Raw genomic sequence first — 18260 nt, forward strand, 5'->3', positions numbered from 1 at the left:
GTAACAGCGTGAACAGCTCATGCTAAGCTAGCTTACTTTTTGAAGTCGGTGCTGAAGAGTCCGAAGGCAGCTCCGGTGCCGGAGGAGGTCGGGGTGCTCTCCTGACCCGCTTCCACGGCAGCCTCCGCTCCGCCCTGGTCGTTGTACAGGACCGCCGTCGACATGTTCCGCACTCAAACAAACTTCCCGATAAATAAAACTCACAAACTGCTCGTTAACTTGACAACAAATCTTCCTGTTAAACTTCTCCCGAGATTTCACCCGAACTTTTACACGCAGTAGCGGAAGTGTGAGCTGGACAAGTCGGCGTCACATGACGGGGCTCCGGCTGCGCGCGGCGCGTAGATCCGCAGCGACTAGAAGAGCCGCGCGCTGACAGTCACGGTGCCTGTAGCTTTAAGAATATCTAGCTCTATGCTGGACACGCCCCCGAGCCGCCGTGTTGCCGTGGTAACAGCGAACGGCACCTGGAACGTGTCAGAGAAGAACATTACGTACTCATTAACGCTTTTTACGTAAATTAAAGGAACATCCCGTTTATTGGTAATAAGTTATATCAGTGTTGTGTTTTTAATTGATTTGAGGTGAAATTATCGGCTTTTATTCTGTCAATTAGAAGTGTATTTACTCAAGTACTGCACTTAAGTACAGTTTTGAGGCGCTTGTACTTTACTCGAGTATTTCCATTTTCTGCTACTATGCTTCCACTTCACTACATTTCTGGAAATATTGCACTATTTACTTTATTTCATGTGAAAAATTGAGTTACTAGTTACTTTAGAGATTACATGTTGCATCAGAGCCAAAGTAGTGCATCTTTAAATTATTACATTTTAGCTCAATCTGACTTGAAAAATCAAACAAACACTGAGAGAAGAATTTTCAATATTTTTCAATATTTCTGTAGAATATTTACAATCGTAATGAGGTAATAATACAAACTCAGAAATATTTTTATTTTTTCCATCAGTGAATAAACAAGCTGTTCTCAGAGGAAAATAAGGTCCCAGAACACTGTTTGAAGCTAGAATATGTGGCAGACCCTGCCACCTTTCTGGCTTCAAACAGTGTTCTGGGACCTTATTTTCCTCTGAGAGCAGCTTGTTTATTCACTGACGGAGAAAATACACATTTTCTTGAGTATATGTTATTACGTCATTAATATTGTAAATATTCTACAAAACCAGAGTGCCCCTTTAATAGAAAGGTAAATAAATACAGAAGCAAATAACAGAAATATCAATTTATGTAACAATTTATAATCAACGCCTACATAAATGTTTAATATTGGTGCATTTAATGCCATTTGAGTCACGTCTTTCTTTATTTTCTATTTAGGCACTTTTAGTCCTCCATAACTTGACACACAAACAGAAACCATAAAACACGTACAGAAGAAGAGTTTTATTCAGTGTTAATACAATAAATATACAAAACTCAAACTACTCAACATGCGACTGAAGGTGAAACCAGAGTGCTTTTCAAAATTACAGCAAAATTCAGAGCAAACAGCCGACCGTCTGTAAATTGTACAAAATATACAAACATTCCTCACTACTTTTTATCAATAATTTCAATAAAGTTTTAATTGTTAGAGATGCTTCTGACAACACAAAGTTCATTCTCAGTGTTTCTACCACAAACCATGTTGATTATGAAGCTTAAAGCCACGGTCCATCGACAGAACATCACAGTTCACGTTGCAGTGCAGTCTAACGCCTTTCTCACATTTATCTTTTTGAAATAACAGCAAAGTTCTGTTGGTGCGACTCAGTCTGATTATCTTTAAAGGAACAGTTCACCCAAAATTTAAAATCCAACTTCAAAAACTGAGTAAATAAAGTCTTTTTGAATCAATTTGTGACCTCGAGGCCTCCGTAGACTCTGGATGATCTGTATGGAGCCATTTTATGTTGTTTTGGCTGTTTTTTAAAACAAGTCTCCAGCTGCTTCAGTTGTTTAGCAGAATGCTGCAACACTATTTTGCTGTGAAGCTCCAGAAATGTTTTGTGGACTACGAGACTTCACCTGACTTTCCATCAGCATGGAGGGAGGAGATGATGACTGGATTTTAATTTTTGGGTGAACTGCTCCTTTAACAGTACACATGCACTGGTCCAGATTAAGACAGTGTGAAATAAAAAAGAAATAGAGAACTGAGCAGAAAACAAGGCATGTCACAGGAAGCTTCAACAGATTAAAAATCTCCAGATGGTCCAGAAGGATCTGAGACTCTGACCCGCACACAGATTAAGACTTGAAGGCCAAACTCTTGTCTTATTTACACTCCGACACAACACACACATACGAAGGCTTCACTGGTTTAAACATGACACACACAGACAGAGTGATCGACACATTCAGACCTCTGTGCAGCAACATGAGGTCGTGTTATAGAAAAAGACACATTCGAAGAGGTCCAGATTTGATGCATTTGATTGGTGATAATCAGATTATGAGATGCAGGCATTGATCAGAGCATTACATCAACGTTACTGGCCATGTTTGTCTTCTTTAAACTCGTTTTTTTATTGCAATATATTGATTTACAGCACGTATATTTAAAAACAGGGCTGTCTAATTTCATACAATCTCATATCATTTTTAACCTCGTCATGCAGGTGAAGAGTACATCCTGAGTTAAACTGAGGTAAGTCTCCAGGACACGAGCAGATCTGGAGACGAGTTACACTTTCCTCTTCAGATCACCTGTAGAAACGTGCAGCTGTGCACACGGAGCGGTGGCTCGTCGTCAATTCATTTCTTCGTGTGAGAGCTGTGCCGAACTCAGCTGGTGAACGTTACGTGTACGAATTAACGAGCAGGAAGGCGTCATTACAAACATCCTTCCCTCTGAACACAAAGAGTCTAATGAGCGGATTTAAAGTGCAACTTGGCTTTAATTTCACAATGGATATGTAGACTGTTATAGGCAGGAGATTTCAAGCAGATAAATACTTTAAAGTGATCGATCATCCAAAATCAAAACATCTTCTGAGTATCAAACACTGCCTGTAGACATACAACACAACTACGTCTCTGATTGGCTGGAACTGAGTCGGTTAAAACAGATTAAATATCTGTTTTTATTATGTTCTCTGTGCATCCACACGGTCACTGAACGATGAAAATAGGCACATTTTCATGGAGGATGACGTACTGGAGCTTAATTAATCAACTAGTCAGTTAACCAAGACACAACTAAAGCCTGATCTGATTTCCACAGAAATTAAACAGTCGCTCGTTGTTTCTAAGTTATGCATCAGACAGTCAGTCACGACGGCCATCTGACCTGGTGACGACATTTCACTAAAAACTACACGTTAACCTTACGGTGGCCCTAGAGGAAAAGCCAGGCTACCATCACAGTCAGTATGAGTCTTCCTCTGGGGAACATGAACATCTGTATGACATTTCATGGAAATCAAGCAAACAGACTGACAGATCTGTTATCTCATGCTGCTAATGTTAATGTTGTAAATATTTGTTGGTTTTCTCTTTCTTACATAATTTAAACACATTTGCTTTGTTTTTCAAACAAATCTGGATTAATCAGCTGATGATCAGATAATGATGACTGTCATGAGCCCTACAGTGGACAGTGTTTGATACTTAATAGGATGCAGGGTGACACTTTAGGGCCCGTGTCCTCATAGGGGGTTTTTTGGGCAGAAAAGTTGAAGATGAAGCTTTGACTCTGCCCCTTCGTGGTTAACTATCTGTTTGTTTTTAATCTGACATCGGGACATCAGAGCGAGGGGGATGTGGGTGATGACATGATCCATAGGAGACAAAAATACGGTGAATATTATCGCCTAGGCCAGGAAAAAGAAAAAAAACACGTCACCAGAGCTTTTCTGAAAGGCTGAGAGAAAGGAAAAAACTCTCCGTGGACACGGGCCTTTAAGGAAGTAAGACTACGCACTTTCTAAAACCAAATTCAGAGGAAAGCAGGAAGTCGAAGGCAAGGCAGTGAACTGGAATGCACAGCATTCATCTTCAACAGTACAGAGTCTCTCCACCGGGGGGCAGCAGTGTCGACTTCTGTACTTATGGAAAACAGCAAAATAAATCAGAGAATAATGCTGCATGTGCATCAACTGAGTGAAAGTGCGAGACGACCTCCATCTGTCTGATAATAAATTAATTTTTAAAACAGGAAGTAGTGATCAGATCGACGAATCAAAGACACACAGGAAGCCGATGATGGCCAGGTGAGTTCAGACAGTCGGTTCAGCTACATCAGAATCTGTCACACACAAACATTCATTTAGTTGAACACACACACACACACAAACTCACACAGAGCAGATACAGTAGAGCACGCTGGTTGAGTGGTAGGAGTGCAGCGCAGGTGAGGGGTCTGTGATGAAGGTGCACTGCACATGTGAACCACTTGAGTTTTATCGTCAGAAGGCTGCGGGACTCTCCGTGTGTTCAAACAGGCCAGCTGGCTCAAAGGACGCCGGATGAGCAGAGATGAGGGAGGTGGAGGGAGGGGTGAGGGGTTGGACGGAGAGATGAGCGAGCTCTCTGGACCAATCAGATCTGCTCCTTGAAGGTTCCCTGTGCGGCCCTGGAGGCAGCGTTAGCAGCGGCCGTCTGGACCGTCTTGTTGGACATGACGCCTGTGGCGAATTCCTGCTGGGCTCTCTCGAAGCTGGCGTCAGTGGTTCGGTACATCGCATGGACCTGAAGAGGAGGAGGAGGTGATTTACAACGGTGGGGACTTTAAAGGAACAGTTCAGACATAAATAAATATCCAGTCATCATCTCCTCCCTCTATGCCGATGTAAAGTCAGGTGAAGTCTCATAGTCCACAAAACATTTCTGGAGCTTCACAGTAAAACAGAGTTGCAGCATTCTGCTAAACACCTGAAGCAGCTGGAGACTTGATTTAAAACAGAAAAACAACCAAAACCTGCTGTAATCCAAGTCTCCAGAAGCCCCGAGATCACAAACCGATTTGAAAAGATGTTATTTACAAAAACAGAGACATCATCAAAATCTTCTCCTCGCTGCTGCAGAAGCTGAGAAGCAAGAGCGAAGATAAATCCACCTGACTTTCCATCAGCATGGGGGGGGGGGGGGTGATTATTTAAACCTCCTTGTTGTGTGTTTACCTTTTTGAACATGATGAGCGACATGACAGCCAGGGAGGTGAAGAGGGCGGCGATGAGGATCATTATGATGCCTACTGGGATGCTCGTATTCAGGCCGGTCAGAGCTGAGATCCACCCGCTGCGGAGCAGAAAGTCATTCAAGGATGAAGAAGGTGAGAGTCTAGAATTTTCTTTTTATAAACAATGAACACAGACACCAACACACACCGTCCTGCTGTCAGTAATAACTCAAGTGTGGATTCATCCGCAGCTGAAAATAGTCCCTGATACAGGCGTCACGATTTTGATTTAAACAAGCTTCTAGTTTCGATCACTGAAATCAAAAGTAGGACTGAAGCAGATCTCCACCCAGCCTGCACGTGCATGTCAGAAGAAAAAGGAACAAAAGCTGCAAAGACGACACCGTTAACTAAGCGTTAGCCTGCAGCTGCACCGGGGATGCAACTAACAATTTTTTTTACATAAATTCATCCATCGTTTATTTTCTCGATTTAAAACATCAGTCAGTATTTTTGGCTTAGCACAGATATATCGTATCAGTGTACGTGTTGTCCGATTTGTGCAGATATAAAACCTATATATGGCACATAACACAGAAAAGATTCTTGGGGTAACAGTGAAGTTCAACACTGATGTCTTTGAAAATATGAAGTATTTTCTGTAAAATACTCTGCCTCTGTTACAAACAGTGTTAATGTCCATATTCACGGAGGAGAATTAGAGACACTGGAAAAACTTTTTGGGGTTCTGACTTTTCTTTTCACAATTTTTTCACAGAACTCAAGTCAGAGGGGAAAATGTCTGGATTCAGAAAAAAGTCCGACAGACTCAATTTCTTTTTACAGCGGCCCTGATCCTCGTCTGTACATATTTAAGGGGTCATTCCAAAAAAAAGGTGCAGTTATCTTTTTATTCTGTGTATACAATTATCCGCCAATGTACCGATATCACAATTTTTTTCTGGCTACTCATTCCTGTTTCAAAATGTTGTTTCGATGATTGTTTTCCTCACCTGGCGCCCCACCCGGTGATGCCGATACACTGCAGGACGTAGATGCCAAACTGACAGATGTACACGAAGAAGAACGCAAAGAACCTGAAGGAGCTGTCACTCCTGCAGAGAGAGAGAATAAACAGGACATGAACAACACGATGAAGGAGTGTTCTGTGTTCATCCGAGGTAAATAAATATATTTGTGTTGTTTACCTGAATGCTCCGTAAAGCGGTCTGTACCAGCAGACGAACGAACACGGTGTGAAGAGCAGGAACCAGAGGATGGACAGGCCAAAGTCGACGCCACGCGATGCGTCCACACAGAACCAGGCCATGCAGCCCACCATGTTCGCCAGCAGCGTCCCCGTATGAACTGAGCAGGGAGTGGAAAACATGTCCAGTAAGTGTCTGTATGAGAGCTGCAACGATTAATCGAGCGGGACAATTAAGCGCCTTAAACTATTTTGATAATTGATTAATCGCTTCAGTAATTTTTTAGGCAAAAACAACAAACATTTGAACTTCTTATATGTGAGGATTTGCTGCTTTCTTTGTCATTTCTGACACTAAATGAAGATCTTTGGGTTTTGGGCTATTGGTTGGATAAAGGAAGTAATTTGAAGACATCGCTTTTTTGGCTTGGGGACTTTGTGAGGAGCATTTTTTCACATTTTAAAGACAAAACAAAAAATAGTTGGTAGATTAATCGATAATGAAAATAGTAATTAGTTGCAGCTGAGGTCTGTACGGAGCTTTTAGTGAAAGTGGGGCAGTGTGGCCGCCTCTGTGTCACTGTATATGTCAGCAGGCTGTTCGTCAGGCTGCTGCAGCAGTGTCCAGTGTCCAGACACACACTGACGCTTAATATTTCAACATGCAGCACAGTTACACACACACTCGCACATTCAATAATTCATTCTTACCATTCGTTCTCAGGGTCCTGACAGTGACTGTGTGGTTATAAGAGTGTAACACTGAAGGGATTTTACATCCCAGTGTGAAATATGACATGAGCCTGCCTGCTGACACAGCAGCTGTGAGCTTAACATCTCAAAAAAAATCCAGTTTGTTCTGTTTTTTTCCAACAAAATGTCTGAAATTCTTTGCTTTCATCGACACTCATCTGTAACAAACCAGTAAAAGAATCAGGGAGGGACGTATCTGTATCGAAACCGGCCTTTAAGAGATCATCTGACCGAGTCACTTCATCGGACCACATGACTGCAGCACGTGCCCTCATCATGTGGCCACTGAATGCCATTTGAAGCCATTCATTCCCTGAATCTGTGACTGTCTCAGCACCATTAAGACGGAGCAGTGGAGGGTGGAGGGGAGGAAAAGCAGCTGCTCTTATTCAGGGGGTCGGGTGGAGGTTAACTGGAAATACACATGCAGTAGGTTTTATAAGAAGTTATCAGTTTGGTACCGATTTATAAAGTGATTCTGTATTTTTATTTGAAAAAAGAAGATTTTATCGATAAGTTTTGTTGTTGAAAATCCAGATTTTATGTCTTTCGAGCATGAACATCAGCAGATCTACACTTCTGTAGACGGACTGCGAGACTATAATATACACTTGAACAGGCTGTGTATTGTATTAAATCCAATTAAATGCAGCTACAAAGACTCTTCTACAAAGTGTTTTATTATGGCAGGAAAGTTTTACCATGTTTGAATGGATGCAGTATGTATGAACACTGACTGGTTGGTGCGGACACCTGAGAAAAAAAACCCTAATATTCCTAATTATGTATTAATTTTACTGTTAACTACCATCACAAGCGATTCTATCTATAAATATACATACGTACAGTATAAAGCTGTCACATAAAGTTTAAATGCACATTTTTACAGTAATTGTATTTTTATTTGTACATTTTGTACATTTACTTCACTCTTCTTTCTTATTGTCTTCTCTATTTATATTTTATTCTATCTCTACACAGTGTGATATTTCTATTCTAAAAAGGAGCTGTCGTAACGAACTAATCTCCCCTCAGGGATCAATAAAGTATATATAAATAATAAATTCAGTTTATGATCATATAAGACAAAGAAAAGCAGCAAATCCTCATAACTGAGAAGCTGGAACAAGGAAAGATTGAGATTTTTGCTTTTGCTTTTGAATTAAACGATTATCAGAATAGTTTCTGATTATTTTTCTGCCAATCGTGAACAGATTAGTCGACATATTGTTTCAGCCCTCGACGAACGTCAGCAGATTAATTCAGGTGCATCTTCGGTCCGTTCGACTCTTCATTGACTCGCTGTCCTTGGACTGACATTTAAAATGCAGCAGACCTGCTGAATATCATCAGGAGAAACATTAAATGAGGAATAAGAAGAGCTGCTCACACATCCAGAGGTAATACATGATCTTGACGGTCTTCTGAAACTCTACAGGGATGTCCACTGTGATGTCGTGGTAGAAACACGGACCCACAGGGAGGTTCTCTGGGAGAGGAGGCCAGTTGTTTTTCCTGCCTGAAACAACAAGAAAAAAACCTGTGAGTCACTGAAGCTTATAAAGAAATTAAAGTTTTACAGTTTGCTCGACAGGAGGGACAACGTAACACTGACAGCCGAGACTTTATAATGTGTTTTACAGTAATGACTTACTGGAGTTCATGTGATTCTTCCGTACATGTAAATGTAATCACAGAGGAGGCGCCATGACTCGGGCCTGATGTGGTTTAAAATACAAGCATGTAGCAACACACACGCTACCAGAGCTTAAAGGAACTATTCAACATTTTGGGAAACAAGCTTATTTGTCGAGATGAGAAACAAGAAAGAAGTAAAAGATGGGGAGGCTTCATGTTGTAGGCAGCAACATGAAGAAAACAGACAACAGCAGCAGGAAGAAGAGAAAACATGTCTCCTGTCAGAAGAAGTTCTGTTTCTGCTGGACAGACAGCGAGCGACGGACCTCACAGGACAATATTCACAACTTGGATGAATTGATGAAAAATCCTTTTTGATTCTTTTGATCAGTCGACCCTTACGGACTAAAGGAATATAAATTATTGAAGAATGACCTCTTCAAAAGTAGAGGTGGACCGATTATGTTTCACTTCCAGTCCAGACAGCTTAACAAGCATTCACACCTGGGCTCACCTCGTCCTAGCAACCCACCTGAAGGCCGGTTGGGTCAACGACCCACAAGTGGCCCTAAAGACTCTGAAACTCAGAGCTCACATGAGTCCTTAACGACTCTGTGAGGACACTCCCACACAGAGTTTAAAGCCTGCAGCTCCTCCAGTTAGTTAGAAGTGAAGAAGCCTCTTGGATGAGACGTGAAACGTCTTCAACAGACTGAAAAAGGTCCAGTTGCCTACGATACAACACTTTGGAGCACAAGTACAGTACTTCAGTAAATTATAGCTGGTTACATTCCTTCACTGGTTATTCTCGACTTTGAGACCAAGATTTTTATTTTTCCTGTAAATGTATAACTGTGTCAATTAGAAGTTATCAGTCTCCTGGGTTACATAAAAACAGTATCGCTATCGGCCCTGAACAAAGCGTATCAGTCGACCCTTAACTCAAAGGTTTGGAGTCGCCTCTTTTCTCACCCTGTACAGCATGTCCATACTGACAAAAACACTTGTGACTGTGTGTCCTTGTATGTCTGTATTGTTTTTGTACGCTGTCTGCTGTATTTTGTCTGTCTGACAGGTACGGTGCTGTGAAAGTCGAAGACTTTTGTAGTGCGTTACCCCCGAGCACTGTATGTTTCTGTTTCTGTAGCTAAGCTAGGCTAACTGCCCCTCGCTTCAAGCTTCATATTTAGCATACGGAGTGGTATCGATCCTCTCATCAAACTCAGTCAAACTATTCTTTAAATATATTAAAATATTATGAAGTTATTGAATGTTTGGCAGAAACAACAGTTATGACGTGTTGCTGTGTGTTGGTGTGCCGCTGACCTCCTGAAGCGCTCAGCGACTGCATCTCTCTCTCCCGGCGGTCCAGCTCAGCAGCCTTCCTCTCCAGCTCCTCCTGCCTCTTCAGCAGCTCAGCAGCTCCTCTTGTCTGCTCCTACACACACATATACATATAAAACAGACATCAACACTCTGGTCAATGTACAGGTGTGTGTGTCAGACATGTTTGGTTGACTGTTTTCTTCAGCTCACGACAAATTCTCTGTTTCTTCTTTTAGAATAAATCCAATTCTCTGCAGGGGCGGCAGCAGCAGCAGGAGGAGAGACATGCCGACGACATGTTCCCAGGAGCTCTGCCTGCAAACAAGTTTTTTCCTCCAGCTGCCTGGATCTCTCTCCGACTGCGTCTCACAGATAGAAACAACCTCCTGCTGAGACACTTTTCTGTCCGCAAACTCAGCATGAAACCAGCAGTCGTGTTAATGGATTTTCTGCCTCCAGTACTGGACTAAAGCAGCACACATGTCACAGTCTGCACTCAGTAATATCAGCATGGAGATGATGTTTCTCAGTGAACCACAGAGAATAAAGCTGGAGACAATCAGACAGTGTTTTTTTTTTTTTACCTGCGCCTGAAGCTGCGAGTAGGCCGGAGGCTCCTCTGTGGGTTTCATGATGGCGGGCTGTGTGTTGGTGGCGGGAGCTGCAGTTTTGGGCGCCATACCTGCAGGCGTCTACGGAGGAAGCATAAGTGCATTAAAAGCATGTTCAACATTCAGAAATGGAAAGAAATGAGGAAGTGACTATTCTTAAAATGGTGAGTATCTGTTGTAATACAGGTCTCTGAAATAGTAAGAATAAAAAAAATAAAAAACAGATGTAACTGGCATCAGTGTGAGGTCAGTTTATTCAGAATCAGCAGCTCTGAACACAGAAGCTAAAAAATACGAGATCTGACTTCTTACATTTAAAATCCAACAGCAAAGTTGGTTAGTTGAGCATGAAAGCACTTGATTAAAGCTGCACAGCATCAACATAGAAACCCAAATCATTGTTAAGAGTGTTTGTGTATATGATCACTAACTTAAAAGGTCCCATATATTTTAGGTGTCAACTTTTCTCATACTGCAGCACCTCTATTCACCCTCTGTGCCTGTCTCTTTAAAAGCCCAGTCTGCTCTGATTGGTCAGCTCTCGCAGGCCCGAGGAGACACATCAGCTCTGTCCGTGTTTTTGTAACCACAGCAGTGCTGAGGATGGTGACTGTACAGTTGTGACATCACAACCTTACAGAAGTCCTGACGGCTCGTTTAAATAAACAAACTGTGTATCTCTCGTTTAATACTTTCACAGTATTTATACATCATCTGGATCTGCTTTAAAATAATAAAAAAAGACAGGAAATCTTTTATTAAAGTGTATAGGACAGAGAAAATGTCAAAAAGCCTCATACTGGTGATTAAATATCACCCAAAAACATTATTAATGTGTTGAAAATATTTTAAAAATATTAAAAAGTCCTGAGAAACTGGAGCGTTAAGCTGAGACAATTTTAGTGAGACAAGTGAGTTTAAACAACATGAACAGGAAGTCATCAAGCATGACACTCATTACCTTAAAACAGGAAGACCAAATACTAAATGATGAACTAAGACTGACTGTTAGTGCCGATGCTTGATGACTTCCTGTTCATGTTGTTTAAATCTATTGGATCACTGGATTCATTGTAAAAGTACTCACAGATTTGGCGTCTGCAAATGGATTGTACTCCTCCAACCCCGGAGGAGCAGCCTGCCGAACCTGTGTCACTGATGGATCCTGAAAAAATAGATTCAAGAAAAAAAAGATCAACATAAACTGTAGAAGAAAAGCTTAAAAACCAGTGTTTTTACCATGAACAGCAGTAGAAATCTCTCCAGTCAGAGTAAAATGGCTCACACAAGTGTAAAAACCCTCCATTATTGTGTCAGATCAGAGCCAAACAGCCCTCATTATTCAAAACGCAACAGGCCTATAATTCAATACTGGCAAAGACGGGATGATTCCAATAATTTTCACGGGAAGACGTCTATAAATAGTTTCAGGAGGGGTGGGAACGCTTCTGGCTGCTGAAGACAGAAATAAAAAAAGGGAGGCCGTGTGTTTTTCTAGTTGTGCTGCGCTTGGCACAATAACTGCTAATGCACTCGATCCTTTGGAGCACGTTCTTGATTCGCAAGAGAAGCAAATTTAAAAAGAAACCAAGTCCACGCAGAGGCTTTAAAATGTCAGCTTCACTGTGTAAACACACAGAGTGGAATAAAGGCTGGAGCTGAAACATTCAACTTCAGGGTCGCTGGATGTCAACTCACTCAGAAGTCAGAACTTTTAACAGATCATGTCACCGACGTTCTCGAAAGAAAATTCATGTTCAACTTCTAATAAATCCTGTCGCTGTTATACAAATACTTCTTTAGTCACGACCTTTGGAAGTTTGGCTCAAGATTAATATCTTTTCCAAAATACACAAAACAAGATGACATCATCTAGTATGCAACAAACCAAACAATTACAAGCTTGCAAATTTTCTGAACCCAATGAAAAACAGGCTCAATAGTGATGAGGTCTGCACAATTAATCACAAAATAATCAATCGCAATATGACTAAGTGCAATATCCAAAACTGCGATTATTTTATAAAAAGATCAAATGCGTCACAAAACAGTGTTTTAATGAAATGTTGTCGCGCTGCAGAGACGCTCTGGACTACAGGGCTCGTTCTCCAGATGTAATAAAACATGTTAGTTTGACAGAGACCAGGAGGAATCCACATCATCGTGAGTTTACTAGTTTTTCAATGACAATGAAAATTGTGATGTCAAATTTAATCATCTGTAATAATCATGAATCTTATTTCAATATCTGTCAAAATAATCGTAATAATACTCTAATATGTATCACACAAAGACAAGAAACCTTGAAGTCAATATAGTACAAATAAATCCACCAAATGTTTTGAGTACTACAACTGTACTCCAAATACTAAGCCTCACCTACTGCTCGTTTTAAAATACTAAAATAAAATTTGTGTGATGAGCGAAAGAACTGAGATTACTACTTTATCCATAGAGAACAAGATGACATCATCTATACGCAACAAATCAAGCCATGATGAGCTGCAACTTGCAAATTTCCTGAACCCAGTGAAAAACAGGCTCAATAGGTATCATACAGAAAGAAAAACAGCCGAGGTTGAAACCCTGTTAGTGAGTGAATTGAGCTTAAGGACTAAGATTCATATTTTGTCCACAGTGAACAAGTCGACGTCAAATCAACCAAGCCACCCCGAACCCAATGAAAAACAGGCTCAATAGGTGTCAGACAAAGACAGGAAACCTTGAACACAGTACAAATAACAGCAGAAGTATAAAAATAAGCCATTTAAAAACAAAATGTAGGATTAAAGATCTGTGGGTCCAATAACTTCTAGATGTGGAGGAACTATATCAAAACTACACAGAATCAACATTTGGTGCAGCAAAGTGAAAACTAACGGAGATATAATTCTTTCTAAAATTCAAGATTCTTCGTTCAAATTTAAAAAATGGATTTACCGTTATTAGATACAAGATCCCATACCTTTAATAAGACATTTTGATGAATCTAAAACTACCAAAAACCTTTAAAAAACATCAATATCCCTTTTTGCCGCAGGCTTCTGTTAAGCTACATTATCACACCGTTATTTTATAATTATCTCACCATCAGCTGCTGTCAGTCACAAACCAGTTTCATTCAAATTGCTGCTCAACATTAACATCCAGTCTGCGTTTTCCTGCAGTCCGATCCTCGTCGAGTCTCAGTGCGTCTCTTCCTCTGCTGCACACTGAGGCTGCAGCTCGTCACCAGACCAGGGTCATTAATATTTCAGTGCATGTTGTGTTTAAAGTTTAATGTTGCCCTGTTGCACAGCCAACAAACACATAAATATTCACCACGTGTCAAGTTTTCATCTTGAAGTCTATTCTTACAAAAGTAAAAAATCAAATCGTCCACCTGTTGCCCGTGTGAAAAGTCATGTCAGGGTTTTGGATCTCCTGCGACGTTACAAGGTACAGATTAGTGAACGTGCACCTGCCATCAGGGCAGCAACTAATGAATATAAATTATTATCAATAAAATGTCGATCCGTGTTCCTCAAAGCCCAAGATGACGTCTTTAAAGGTCTCTTTGAGTCCACAACCCAAAGATATTCAGTTTACTGTGATAGAGGAGTGAAGAAACCAGAGAATATTCACATTTAACAAGCTGACATCAGAAGATTATTACCTTTTTTTATTGAAAATATTTGTCTAACCACCAGGTTGACCTTTCACCTCTTGAAGTACAAAGAGGTATTAGGAGACAGGACTGGTTGGGGCTAGCTGGTTAGCATGCTAACTTCAGAAGAAAATGTTGGATATATTTGCTGAAAAAATGACAGAAAAGATGAACTGATCATCAAAATAGTTTTCCAGGACTTGGACTTCTGTTCGGAATTTGAGGGTGAAGCTGCAGTTTGTGTTGGACCAGCTGGACTCAATGCTCTGTGTGTATCTCACTTCTGATTAAGCTACTAAAGGAAACACAATGTGATATCTGTGCTTTTAAACGATGGACATGGGAGAGTGATTTCTGTAATTAGCCCACATCCAGAGAAATGGGTCAAAAACAGAATCTGATGCATGACTGGGAGTGATGAAAAATCAGCAGGAGAGTTGCCAGAGGGGATCGGAGCGCCACATGTCGCCATGGTGGCAACATATGATTTCATGAAGTATTGACGATCGCTCAGAGGAGGGAACAAAGCTCCGGTTCTCCTCCGGCCGACGAGCGTGAGCCAACAAACGAGAGAAAAGTGGCCGAACAGCGGGGGGTCACCAGTCATGTCAGTATGTTAATGAGGCTCCGTGAATAATTCACTTCTCCTGCGACTGAAGGGTCAAACTGTGCCGTCACACACACACACACACACACACACACACACACACACACAGCCTCTAAAATGGGATATAATCCTTTTAATCATTAATTCATCATTTTTAATCATTTTTAACCATTTTTCATGAAAAAAATGTCCAAAAATTTCTGATATCACCTCCTTAAAAGTGAATATTTTCTGGTTTCTTTCCTCGTCTCTGACAGTGAACTGAATATCTTCGAGTTGTGGACAAACCGAGACGTGGAGGGGAAATGGACTTTACTTCATGAACGTAACGTTACAGAGAGGAAAGAGAGAACCAGAACCAGAAACAGAGTCTCTGCTGAGTGCTGAGCTCAGTCAGAGCTTCAAACACACAGACTTCGATCTTACGACTAATGTAAAGTAATCTGACTGTTTGGGGCCAATAAACACAAATAATCCTGCGGTCAAACTCGATTTGCAGGCGTTGAAAACAACATTAAACAACCATCATTACTAAATCTATCTGACGTGACTCAGGCACAAATGACAGACGAGGCGTTTTAAAGTTTTAACCATGTCATGTTTCGTCTCGTTCTCTGACTTCCTTCCTCTTTCTCTGACTCTCTCCTGGAAGTTACAGCGACAAATGAAACGCAGCGTTACTTTGATTTCTCCGGTTTGAACATTGTTGGAAACATTCTGGATAATGTTTGATGACTGTGACTCAGTAAGTACAACACAGGACACTTCACAGTTGAGAAATAAACTCGTCAGTCACCACTTTCCAGTGAACAAACTCTAGCGAGACTGTTTCAAAACATATCTTTGACATTTCTGTTCTTTAATTTCATGTCAATGAGTTAATAATAGCCTATATATGTGTATTGGTTTGCCTCTAGACAGAAAATGCTCATCACAATTTCCCAAATACCAAACTGAAAAAACTGAAAACAAGCATTTAAAGATTCCCAGCACTTTTATCTCATTTGAACCTGAAAGGATAAATTCACTATTCAACAGAGGATTCCCTCTTTGAGTTCCTCCTACACTGCAGCTCAGCAGAGAAACTGTCCGGGGAAACACAGACGAGATAACTTTGTGTCGAAAACAGAAACTGAACCTGAAGAAGACATCCAGCACAGTTACATGTGAGCAGCTGGAAGCGGATCATGTTCAGGCATTTTTGCTTGAACAATCACTCGATTACCACGAGAGTTAAAGATTAATTTTGTGTTGTCTTATCTCTTCATGGAAATGCTAATTAGGATCTACCTTCGTGCTCATGTTTAGTAGGGAAACACCACTGCAGGCTTGTTGAGGGAGGGAGGTGCTGCCGGGCCGAGGATCACATGATCAAATAAATACTTTCATCATGACAAACACAAGGCCGACAGCAGAACGAAGGCACGACAGCAATCACAAAATAAACTGTATGTTCTGCTCTCATTTACCTCTGTTTTGAAGAGTGACTCACTCAAATGACTGTTCTGAACAGCCTTTTTAAAATACAAGTCATTTCCTCAGAAACATCATTAACTAACCTGTGATGAGGTGTTTGACACAGACAGACACGTTTTGACTGGCCGGGTCTCACAGTTTACGGGTTTCATCCTCTCTGTGGACGACCTGAAGCCACAGATCTCTTCTCTTACTGTCCTTCATTCTTTGGGAAAGTAAATAAAATCATAAATTTGGGGATTTTTATTGTTTGATGTGAAAAATCTAACACAGCGGCTTTTGGGCCGAAGGGCAGCGTGGTCGAAAATGACGTGTGGCTGCTCTCATCTATACTCTTAAAAACTTTTAGTTTATAAAAATGTCTGAAAAAACTGACAAAAGCTCATCACACGTTCCCAGAGCTCCAAGTCACATCTTTAAATCCCTTCTTTTGACCAGAGTCCAAAATCAAAGCTCTTCCACTTGTTTGCTCAAAATATGACTGCAACAAGTAACCGACTATCATAATAGTTGGTGATTAATGTTCTTCCAATCGATTAATCAATCAAGTGACTAATCGCTGCAGCTCTGGACCTCAGGATAAAGGAGCACTCCGAGAAGAGAAAGATCTTCACTGACTTAAACCAACTCAAAACACAAACTCTCTTTGTTTTCATGACTGAAAAAAATGAATAAACACTTTACTTTGTTTATATGTGGCGGACCCTGCCACCTTTCCAGCTTCAAACAGTGTTCTTGGACCTTATTTTCCACTGAGAGCACCTCGTTTATTCACTTATGGAAATTATTACCTCATTAATGTTGTTTGACTTTGAATTTATTCTACAAAACTACACAGAAGCCTTTAAATTATTATTCTGTCCAGTCAGACAGGGAAAACAAACATGCTTGTAAACAGGAACATCAGACCCACAACTATTTAGTTCGTCTACTTGTGTACACAGATGGTTAAGCTTCCTTCACAGGTGTGTCAGGAAAGGCTGTCAGACAGGTGTTAAACAGGGAGTCATAAAGGAGACGTCGTGTTTTATATGAAGACAGCACACACCTGACCCGACCCTGCTGCTGTCTGACCCAAAGACAACACAGCGGTACCAGGCTAACAGAGGACATGAAGCTAGCTAACAACACTGCCTGCTACCTGTACGTGTTATGTCACAGCAGCCAGGCAAAGTACACACCGACTCTGACTGACGCCTACAAACAAGTGAATTAACGTCTTCTACCAGCTCATACTACTGTTATTAAACTCAAATGGCTTCATAACAGCTGCTCGACACAGAACAAACAGTGTCAACCTGTCATTAATGAGAAATAATCAAGAAGCTAATGCTAACGCGGCTAACGCAGCTAGCGGACGTTACCTGGAACGGGTGGCTGAACTCCGGGTCCGCGAACGGGTTGCTGTCGAAATCTGACATTTCTCCGAAGGGGATGATTTGAGTCGTTCCCGCTGAATGTGTCTCAAAACTGACAGTTGTTATGAAAAGTTAGAGCGAGCGACTTCACAAGACACACGACTCGTGCGGAGGAAGAGGCGGCGGAGGACTCGGTCCGGGGTGAAGTCCAGTGTTTGACTGTCCGCAGCCTGAACGCCTCATCCGCCCGGAGATACTACCGACGCGGAGGATTGGTCACCAGCGGCGGATCAACTGAGAGACAACCAGCGGCTGGGCGGAAGTGAAGAAACGTCACATCCGGGCTGTAGAACAATATGAAAAATGGCGACATCAGTCTCTCTGATGATCCTGGTTACATGCTGTCTGTTACTAATTACCTTTTTTAAAATAACGTAATCCAATTATCACAATATTTAATTAATGTAACCTGATTACTTTCTATTACCTCATTACCAAACACATGCAAATAAGGAC

General features: G+C 41.2%; 2 protein-coding genes across 2 annotated transcripts in view; both read right to left on the reverse strand.

Moving 5' to 3' along the window:
* ap3b1a (adaptor related protein complex 3 subunit beta 1a) overlaps positions 1 to 291 on the reverse strand; it is a 65852-nt gene extending 65561 nt beyond the window's left edge. Inside the window, exon 1 of the mRNA XM_073477819.1 lies at positions 37 to 291. Within this exon, the coding sequence (XP_073333920.1) occupies positions 37 to 164 (128 nt within the window). The 5' untranslated portion in view covers positions 165 to 291. The remainder of the gene's footprint in view (positions 1 to 36) is intronic.
* A 2227-nt stretch (positions 292 to 2518) lies between these two features.
* LOC141005756 (secretory carrier-associated membrane protein 1-like) lies at positions 2519 to 18002 on the reverse strand. The gene is made up of 9 exons (XM_073477761.1): positions 17751 to 18002; positions 11745 to 11822; positions 10631 to 10738; positions 10047 to 10158; positions 8473 to 8601; positions 6331 to 6490; positions 6136 to 6237; positions 5124 to 5241; positions 2519 to 4692 (listed from the first exon to the last, which is right to left on the reverse strand). Exons 1-9 carry the CDS (start codon positions 17805 to 17807, stop codon positions 4543 to 4545), a joined length of 1014 nt encoding a protein of 337 aa, XP_073333862.1. The 5' UTR covers positions 17808 to 18002; the 3' UTR covers positions 2519 to 4542.
* Positions 18003 to 18260: the final 258 nt, after the last annotated feature.

This window comes from Pagrus major, chromosome 12 (genome assembly GCF_040436345.1).
Source record: "Pagrus major chromosome 12, Pma_NU_1.0".
NCBI classification, from domain to species: Eukaryota; Metazoa; Chordata; class Actinopteri; order Spariformes; family Sparidae; genus Pagrus; species Pagrus major.